The 10,000-nt window shown below is 39.6% G+C and overlaps 1 protein-coding gene across 1 annotated transcript in view; it reads left to right on the top strand.

Annotated features, from left to right (window-relative positions):
- Nucleotides 1-1,044: 1,044 nt before the first annotated feature.
- Nucleotides 1,045-10,000, top strand: part of LOC116686854 (pyridoxal kinase) — a gene marked incomplete at its 5' end in the record, with an annotated part of 60,378 nt that continues 51,422 nt past the window's right edge. Inside the window, 1 exon segment of the mRNA XM_032511898.1 lies at nucleotides 1,045-1,175. Within this exon segment, the coding sequence (XP_032367789.1) occupies nucleotides 1,095-1,175 (81 nt within the window).

The raw sequence follows: 10,000 nt of genomic DNA, 5'->3' as shown, positions 1-10,000 counted from the left end.
TTCTCCCTCCTCTCTCCCTCTCCTCTCTCTCTCTCCTCCTCTCTCTCTCACTCTCTCCTACTGCGTTTTCTCTCCTTCAGCTCGTGCACTGGTGAGTGGGGGACAGAGGCAATTTGCCCAGTCAGATCCCCCCCCCCCCCCCCACAACCCACACCCCCCTCAGTCACGACTCTGGGATAAAGACGGTGTGAGTCACAACACACACACACACACACACACACACACACAACCACACACCACACACACAAAAAAAGTGCTGCACAAAGCTACCTCAAAAAGATGCAATTTATAAAAAAACAAAATAGAAATGTCCCTTTTCTTTTATTTTTTTGCAGGGAAAAGACTAAATCCTAAGTGTTAATTTAACTTAAAATGTTAAAGAAGGTGTGAGTCACACACACACACAACACACAACACACACACACACACACACACACACACACACACACACACACACACACCAAAAAAGTGCTGCACAAAGCTACATCCTAACAGATGCAATTCAAAAAACAAAAACATAGAAATGTCCTTTTTCTTTCATTTTTTGCCGGAAAAAAGACTAAATCTGAATAGTAATTTAACTTGAAATGTTTCCCAAAATAATTCGGCTGTGTAAAAATGGAGTGGCAAAAATTAGAGGAGAGAGAGAGAGAGAGAGAGAGTTGCCATTCACGTGCATTCATTTCCAGCTGTGTTGATGGGGATCGGGATGCGCTTGGTGGCCCTGTGGTGACGTCACACGGCTTAGGCGGTCTCTCAGATTGCCTGCACGAAATACCGGCGTGAGGTGTGTGTGTGTGTGTGTGTGTGTCCTTCAGTATCTGTCTCTCTTCCTCTCTCTGGATATACACACTCCCTGCACACCACCACACAGACACACACACACACACAGACACGCACAGCTGGTTAGCACGCTAGCTAACGTTGTCTCTTCCCAGCTGACTGGCGTTGTGTGTTTACACTGTGTTCTCGTTCGTCCTGCTATGCGTGGACGTGATTATCGTTGAAGTACCGGATTATCTGCACCCCCCCCCCCCCCCCCCCCCCCCCCCCCCCCCCCCCCCCCCCCCCTCCTCGGCTGACCGGGAGCCGCCATGGAATGCCGTGTTCTGTCCATACAGAGCCATGTAGTCCGGGGATACGTGGGCAACAAGAGCGCCTCCTTCCCATTACAGGTAAATACAACTCGCATGCACCCATTATCGGACAGCGGGTATCGACGGTACACCTGTTATCGGACACGAGACGTGCCTGAAACGGGCCAGGACTCAACCGGGACCGGCTGCAATTAAAGGGTCCACATGACAACCCTGTCTTGTAATTGTTAAGAACAGTCTTATTAATAGGAGGATATATATATATATATATATATATATATATATATATACACGAGGAATTGGGATGGGAGGCATGGAGCCCAAATGCAAATATCCTTTGTTTCGTAACCACATTTTGAGTCTGTGACGAGGATTCGACCAGATCGGTTGGTCGAACCAGGCTCCTGTCATCGAGTCATCGAGTCACCGATTCGGGGGTCACCCTACGAGACCTGGACCTAGACCTAGACTCCTCTTTATTAATCGTTTTGGGATGACACCCGTGAGGAAATTTGAAATTCCAGCATCCGTTTTAGCAAAGAAATACCGTAAAAGACAGTATAGAGAACACAAAAATAACAGTAATAATGATCGGACTGGTCTCTGTCTCGGCCGCTGGTCTTGCCAGATCTGGCTTTTGGGCTTCTGGTCTGGACCGAGTCCAGGTGTCTTTATTATGTTGATAATAATATTGGAGGGAAAGTGAAACCCAAAATGATTGTCTTGATACTGTCATGCATAAGACCTTTATTCTGTCCTGGACTTGGTCTTGACTCGGACTTGAACCTCTTTGGACTCGGTCTTGTCTTTGACTCAAACCTCTTTGGACTCGGTCTTGTCTCGGACTCAAACCTCTTTGGACTCGGTCTCGAACCTTTTTGGACTCGGTCTTGTCTCGGACTCAAACCTCTTTGGACTCGGTCTCGAACCTTTTTGGACTCGGTCTTGTCTCGGACTCAAACCTCTTTGGACTCGGTCTCGAACCTCTTTGGACTCGGTCTTGTCTCGGACTCAAACCTCTTTGGACTCGGTCTCGAACCTCTTTGGACTCGGTCTTGTCTCGGACTCAAACCTCTTTGGACTCGGTCTTGACTCTGACTCAAACCTTTTTGGAATCAGTCTTGACTCTGACTCAAAACTCTTTGGACTCGGTCTTGACTTGGACTCGACTAGTCCTGGTCTTGGACTTGTCTTGGACTCGACTAGTCCAAGACCAGGAGTTTGTAGCAGTCACCCACGGAGAAAAGGAGGCATCTTGCTGCTAATTAGCTTTAGCTACAGTGACTGTAGCTAAAGCTAATTAGCTTTAGCTATAGCTAAAGCTAAATAGATAGCAAGATTATCAGCATATATATATATATATATATATATATATATATATATATATATATATATATATATATATATGCAATCAGAGGCAGTAGCAAGCAGCAAAGCGACCTTGCCCTTTCCCGACCTTGCCCCTTATGACCTCAGAAGGGGAAAGATTCCAGATCGGCTCATCTGAGTTTTCATTTTCTCAAAGGCAGAGCAGGGTACCCAGGGCTCGGTTTACACCTATCACCATTTCCAGCCACTGGGGGGGGCATAGGCAGGCTGGGGGGGGGGGGGAAGGGACTCTATAATGTACAAAACTCCATAAAGTGACATTTGTCATGCCATGGGACCTTTAATCGTAATAATAGCAACTAGTGACCTTTGTGTTAGGTCATTAAGCTTCTCTCCACCGACTCCAAGACCCATTGCATGATGGGAAACGCCTGGCTCGTCACCTGATCTAACAGCTGATTGGTTCAGAGTGGCTCCACACTATGACGTCTTGTATAGCCTGAATTTTCTGTCTTTGTAGTCTTGTTGGCAGGGCTGTAGTAATCGAGTCCGGTCTTGGACTCGAGTCCGGACTCAAGACCATTTTCCATGGTCTCAGACTTGTCTCGGACTCGCTAGTACTTGTCTCGGTCTCGGCCACTGGTCTTGCCAGATCTGGCTTTTGGGCATTTGGTCTGGACCGGGTCCAGGTGTCTTTATTATGTTGATAATAACATTGTAGGGAAAGTGAAACCCAAAATGATTGTCTTGATACTGTCATGCATAAGACCTTTATTCTGTCCTGGACTCGGTCTTGACTCGGACTTGAACCTCTTTGGACTCGGTCTTGTCTTTGACTCAAACCTCTTTGGACTCACTCTTGTCTTCGACTCGAACCTCTTTGGACTCGGTCTTGTCTTTGACTCAAACCTCTTTGGACTTGGTCTCGAACCTCTTTGGACTCGGTCTCGAACCTCTTTGGACTCGGTCTTGACTTCGACTCAAACCTCTTTGGACTCGGTCTTGTCTTCGACTCGAACCTCTCTGGACTCGGTCTTGTCTTTGACTTGAACCTCTTTGGACTCTGTCTTGTCTTTGACTTGAACCTCTTTGGACTCGGTCTTGACTCCGACTCAAACCTCTTTGGACTCGGTCTTGTCTTTGACTCAAACCTCTTTGGACTCGGTCTCAAACCTCTTTGGACTCGGTCTTGTCTTTGACTCAAACCTCTTTGGACTCGGTCTTGTCTTCGACTAGAACCTCTTAGGACTCGGTCTTGTCTTTGACTCGAACCTCTTTGGACTCGGTCTCGAACCTTTTTGGACTCGGTCTTGTCTTCGACTCAAACCTCTTTGGACTCGGTCTTGACTCCGACTTGAACCTCTTTGGACTCGGTCTTGTCTTCGACTCAAACCTCTTTGGACTCGGTCTCAAACCTTTTTGGACTCAGTCTTGTCTTTGACTCGAACCTCTTTGGACTCGGTCTCAAACCTCTTTGGACTCGGTCTTGTCTTTGCTTTGATTTGTGTCAGACTTGTAATGCACACGTGAGCAACCATAACTTCACCGGATCGAGGTGTCTGCCTTTTCGGCATGATGGGAAACGCCTGGCTCATCACCCGATCTCACAGCTGATTGGTCCAGAGTTGACTCCACACTGTGACGTTTTATATAGCCTGAACTTTTCATTGTTTTTCTAAATTGGAGAGTTTTTTTAATTGGTAGTTGTCTGATTTTGACGGCCTTTCGTGTTAACAGAAGACACGTTGCATGGCCGATGGTGACGTTCAGTAGCTCCTACCTAAACGCAAAGTGTACCGAGTGCCTAAAAAGAACCATATCTACCAAAATAAGGGGCCAAAAAGAGCAAATGCATTCAAAACAAGCCATTTATTTGATGTTATGTGAAAGGACACAGAGGGTTTTGGCTCTTCTCGGCCATGGAAGTGAGAGCCATTTTCCTTTTATGATCCCTAAAGTTGACCGTGGGATGATAACAGCGATTGCTTTGGGTCTGTAATATCCATGATGATGATGATGGTGATGATGATGATGATGATGATGATGATGATGATGATGATGATGATGATGATGATGATGATGATGATGATGCCGCACGGGCCGCTACAGGAAATCCTTCCTACCACAGCACTACTGCACTAATGCAACCTGCACATTTGGTTTATTTACATTTTAGCATATTGTTTAAGCAGTTGCACATTTTGTTTTCCCATCCTGTATATATTTATTCTTATATTTTATTCCTATTATTATTATTATTTCATGTATACTGTATGTATGTATATTTTTTCCTAGTATCTCATTTATATTTATATTCTGTGCTGTGTGACTGATTTTGCTGCTGTAACTCCGTAATTTCCCATTTTTTTAGCATCCCAACATGTATAAACATGCATTCCTGCATACATATATATAATTAAAATGCATGGCCCAGGGTTTAGGGCAGCCACTAATTCACTCTCTGTATATCTTTTATTATCTGTATTTATATTTTTTCCATTACAAGAACTTACTTTTTCAATATTATTCATGGTCACAGGTAAATATAACTTATATTATGGTTTACCTGCTTTTGCTTTATTACTTTAATTACATATTCAATTTAATTTTAATGTCACTTACTTACACTGCAATGTTTTCTTGTACTAAGGCAACCACACTTTACTTTACAAAACCTTTATTAGACAACACTTTACTTTACAAAACCTTTATTAGACAACACTTTACTTTACAAAACCTTTATTAGACAACACTTTACTTTACTTTACAAACCTTTATAACCAACACCAATTACAACTTTACTTTACACAAACCTTTATTAGACAACACTTACTTTACAAAACCTATATTAGACAACACTTTACTTTACAAAACCTTATAGACAACACTTTACTTTACAAAAACCTTTATTTATTGCAACACTTACTTACAAAACCTTTATTAGACAACACTTTACTTACAATAACCCTTTATTAGACAAACAACATTTACTTTATTTACAAAAACTTTATTAGAAACACAACACTTTACTTTACAAAACCTTATTAGACAACACTTACAGTTTACAAAAACTTTATTAGAACAACACTTTACTTTACCAAACCTTATTAGACAACACTACTTTACTTTACAAAACTTTATGACAACAACACTTTACTTTACAAAACCTTTATTAGACACACAACACTTACTTTACACAACCTTTAGTAGACAACACTTTACTTTACAAAACCTTTATTAGAACAACACTTTACTTTACAAAACCTTTATTAGACAACCCTTATACTTTACAAAACCTTTATGAGACAACCAACTTTACTTTACAAACCTTTATTAGCACAACACTTTACTTACAAAACCTTATTAGACAACACTACTTACAAAACCTTTATTAGACACACACTTCTACTTTACTTTACAAAACCTTATTAGACAAAACTTTAGTTACTTTACAAAACCTTTATTAGACAACACTTTACTTTACTTTACAAAACCTTTATTAGACAACAAATTTACTTTACAAAACCTTTATTAGACAACTTTACTTTACTTTACAAAACCTTTATTAGACAACACTTTACTTTACAAAACCTTTATTAGACAACACTTTACTTTACTTTACAAACCTTATTAGACAACACTTTACTTTACAAAACCTTTATTAGACAACACTTTACTTTACAAAACCTTTATTAGACAACACTTTACTTTACAAAACCTTTATTAGACAACACTTTACTTACTACAAAACCTTTATTAGACAACACTTACTTTACAAAACCTTTATTAGACAACACCTTACTTTACAAAACCTTTATTAGACAAACACTTTATTACTTTACAAAAACTAGATTAGACAACAACTTTACTTTACTTACAAAACCTTTATTAGACACACTTTACTTGACTTACAAAACCTTTATTGAAAAATTAGTTTACTTTCAAAACACCATTTTCACACTAACCTAATTTACTAACACCAACCTTTATTACAACAATACAATAACCTTTATTAGACAAACTTACTTTACTTTACAAAAAACTTTATTAGGCAACACTGTTTACTTTAACAAAACCTTTATTAGACAACACTTTACTTTACTTTCAAAACCTTTTATTAGACAACACTTTTACCTTTACAAAACCTTTATTGACAACACTTTACTTACAAACTTTATTAGACAACAATTACTTTACAAAACCTTTATTAGACAACACTGTACTTTACAAAACCCTTATTAGACAACCAACACTTTACTTACAAAACCTTTATAGACAACGACTTTACTTTACAAAACCTATTATAGACAATACACTTTACAAAACCTTATAGACACCACTTTACTTTACTTTACAAAACCTTTATTAGACAACACTTTACTTTACTTTACAAAACCTTTATTAGACAACACTTTACTTTACTTTACAAAACCTTTATTAGACAACACTTTACTTTACAAAACCTTTATTAGACAACACTTTACTTTACCAGTGCAGTTTAATTAAGTTTAGACACTATTAACCAGTATAATGTAATAAACCTCTCTGAATGTGACTCTAGCTGATTACAGCTTAATCAACGCAAATCATAGTTAAATTCACTCTAAATTTAAGCAAAGTTAAGTCCACTCTCTCATATTATTATTATTATTATTATTATTAGTAGTAGTAGTAGTAGTAGTAGTAGTAGTAGTAGTAGTAGGACAAATTGATGCATCTAGCTTTTAAACACACCCATATGTGTTTATGCCACGTGCATTTTAAAGTGTTAACATACATAATATAACGCACACTATTACTGTTTTATTACAATTATGAAAGTAAAAAAGAATAAAAAGTCTTTTTACTGCAAGTCAAGCAAGCTATAAAACCTACATTTTTAAATTTAAGCATGATTTCATCTATCCTATTAATCATTAGTATGTTTTTTTTTTTGTTTATTAGTGTTTGACTTCACTCAATTCCTTCTGTATGCGTCCTCCCTGAAGCACAATCACAGCTGTCTGTTCCTAAATTACCAGCTGAAGGCCGGTGGCCTTTATTTTGAAATTTATTTTACAATTTAAATGTGACTATGGACGAGTCTCACGGAGTCTCACGGTGATTTATTTACGCTCTGTCGAAGCAATAAACCAGTTATCCAAATGGCACTTAATTTCAAACTACCACAGTGATGAAATTGGCCTGTTTTTTCATTTTTTAATTCTTAAATCTAAGGAGACAAACCTTTTTTAATTAATTTTTTACTTAAGTGGGATGTTAATGATAAGGAGCAGTAGCTCAGTCCGTAGGGCACTGGGTTGGGAACCGGAGGGTTGTCGGTTCGAATCCCCATACGGACCATCATGTGACCATGTGCACAGCGTGTGGCTATTGCATTAGTTTGTGAATGTGATAGGTGCCACTTCACCTCCTGGGCACTGCCAGGTGCCCTTGAGCAAGGCACTGTACCCCCCCCCCAAAACATCCAGGGTGATGGTCAGCTGGCAAGCCCCCCCCCCCCCCCACACTCACTCTGACATCTCTCCATTTGTGCATGTGTGTGTATTTCAGACCTGTGTGTGGGGAATACTAACAGAGTGTAAATTGTAATTTCCCCCACTGGGGATCAATAAACAGTATAAGTTATTATTAAAAAATTATATTTAAACTGATAAATGCAAAGGCCAGTGAATGAGCTGTTCATGCAGCCATGATTCAGCTGGCGTCTGAGACGAGGGGTAAGACAACGATGACGTCAGCGAGCGTGCAGGGCATCCCTCTCTGTGATGACAGTGGAGAGAGAGAGGATCTCATATCAGGCCTAAAGGCAGCGGGATGAGGATGCAGCGCTCTGATTGGCTGCCACTGGGTTCCTCCTGGTGACGTCACCGAAGATGGAGACAGGCTGCCTCAGAGCTCGGCTGGATAGGTTCAGAAAATTCAAATCCACTGCGGTCTACCGGCGCAAAATTAGAGATTAGTGCATTTTTTTAGATATGTATATTGAGTTCATTTGAAATAGTTTTATTTTGAAATGGTGTAGAACACTCCCTCCTGGACTGATGAGCATACGTCGCTCCGGAAGTTGCACGTTACTTGTGTAAATCTTCTGTGATTCTTCTGACAAGTCTGAGACCCTGAAAAAAGCGGTCTTGAGTCCGGACTCGAGTCCAAAGACAGTGCTACAGCCCTGCACGTGTGCCACACTTAACTTAATAAAGTCCAGGTGAGAGGTTGTTTCGCTCCCTTCTGAAAGCAGAGTCCTGTATCTCAAAGTCAATTGAAAAGAACAAAGAACCCATTTAACTCGGCCCTCCTTCCTGCTTCAGTCCAATTAAATAGAGTCATTCAGATAACAGTTGACTGCGCACGCGGATGCATCATGTGTCGTCTTCTCTCTCTGGTAATTAAAATAAATCTGTGACGAAAGACAGAGGAAGTGGAGGACACGGAGACTTGGTTCATGTAGCTGTTCTGATCTGTTAAACCGCGAGGAGGATGTTGTTGTTATTGCCACTCATGGATCATAGCCGGGGTTAAATAAAGAGTATTATGGCATATGGAGTATTTCTTTATTTAATTTTTACAGATACATGGTTAGATGCTGCAAGTGAAGACATGGAAAAAAAGGTGCCACAATATACAGTAATTGTCAAAAAAAGGTTTTATCCCCACACATATGTACAGTATATATTTTAGGAAGGGCTATTTTGTTGTGTTCAGAAGCGAAAACTCGGTTTTGGTTCACTACCGCTGCTCTAGTAGCGTTGTAGACCGACAAAAACACAGCTAGCGACCAGCTGGAGGACATAGTGGAGCAGTTAAAGAGAGGAGGAGACCAAAAACAGAGGAATAAATAGCCAGGCTTACATGCATTATGTTGTGTTTGCTAAAACTCGCAACGTGTTGTGTTCACAGCTCGTTTCTGTTGCTCTCAAGTGTCCAAAAAAAATCATTTATTGAATATTTAACCCTTGTGTTGTCCTCGGGTCAAATGGACCCGTTTCTAAGTGTTTTATATCAGAAATATGGATTTCTTTTAACAAAATCGCCCAGAAATAACATGGATGATTCCATACAACGCTCTTAAGGTGACATTACTTTCATTGGATTTTTGGGGTGTTTTATTTAATCTTTTTTTGTTGTTGTTTTAAATAGTTTCAAACCAGTATCTCAACTAAACTTTGACATCTGCCCATCTGAGATCCACTCAACATCCTCTGATCTTAACTATTAGTCAAAATAATTCATAATTTCTGCCTTTTTTTTTAAGTAAAAACGTGTGTATAATTTGACACAAATGAGGGTTGTTGACCATGAATTCCAAGAATAAGTGTAAAACCCGGCTCAGGTTTAAGAAGAAACGGAAGCGCCGAAAGCTGGAAAAAGTGACAAATAAATCAGAAAAACATCGGAAAAGCACAAAAAAAATGGGTTAATGATCAAACAAATGAAGGCATTTGTTGTTATGTTTTGCTCCGCAATAATTACAGTATTAAATACCGTAAACGAGTTGTATACATATATGTACTGTCTGCTTTTGTGCAGTAGTGTGTTACATGTATACAGTATATATATATATATATATATAT

This window comes from Etheostoma spectabile, unplaced genomic scaffold (assembly GCF_008692095.1).
Source record: "Etheostoma spectabile isolate EspeVRDwgs_2016 unplaced genomic scaffold, UIUC_Espe_1.0 scaffold505, whole genome shotgun sequence".
In the NCBI taxonomy this organism is placed as follows: domain Eukaryota; kingdom Metazoa; phylum Chordata; class Actinopteri; order Perciformes; family Percidae; genus Etheostoma; species Etheostoma spectabile.
The sequence above is the reverse complement of the archived record's forward strand: the minus strand, read 5'-3'. Positions and strand labels throughout refer to the sequence as shown.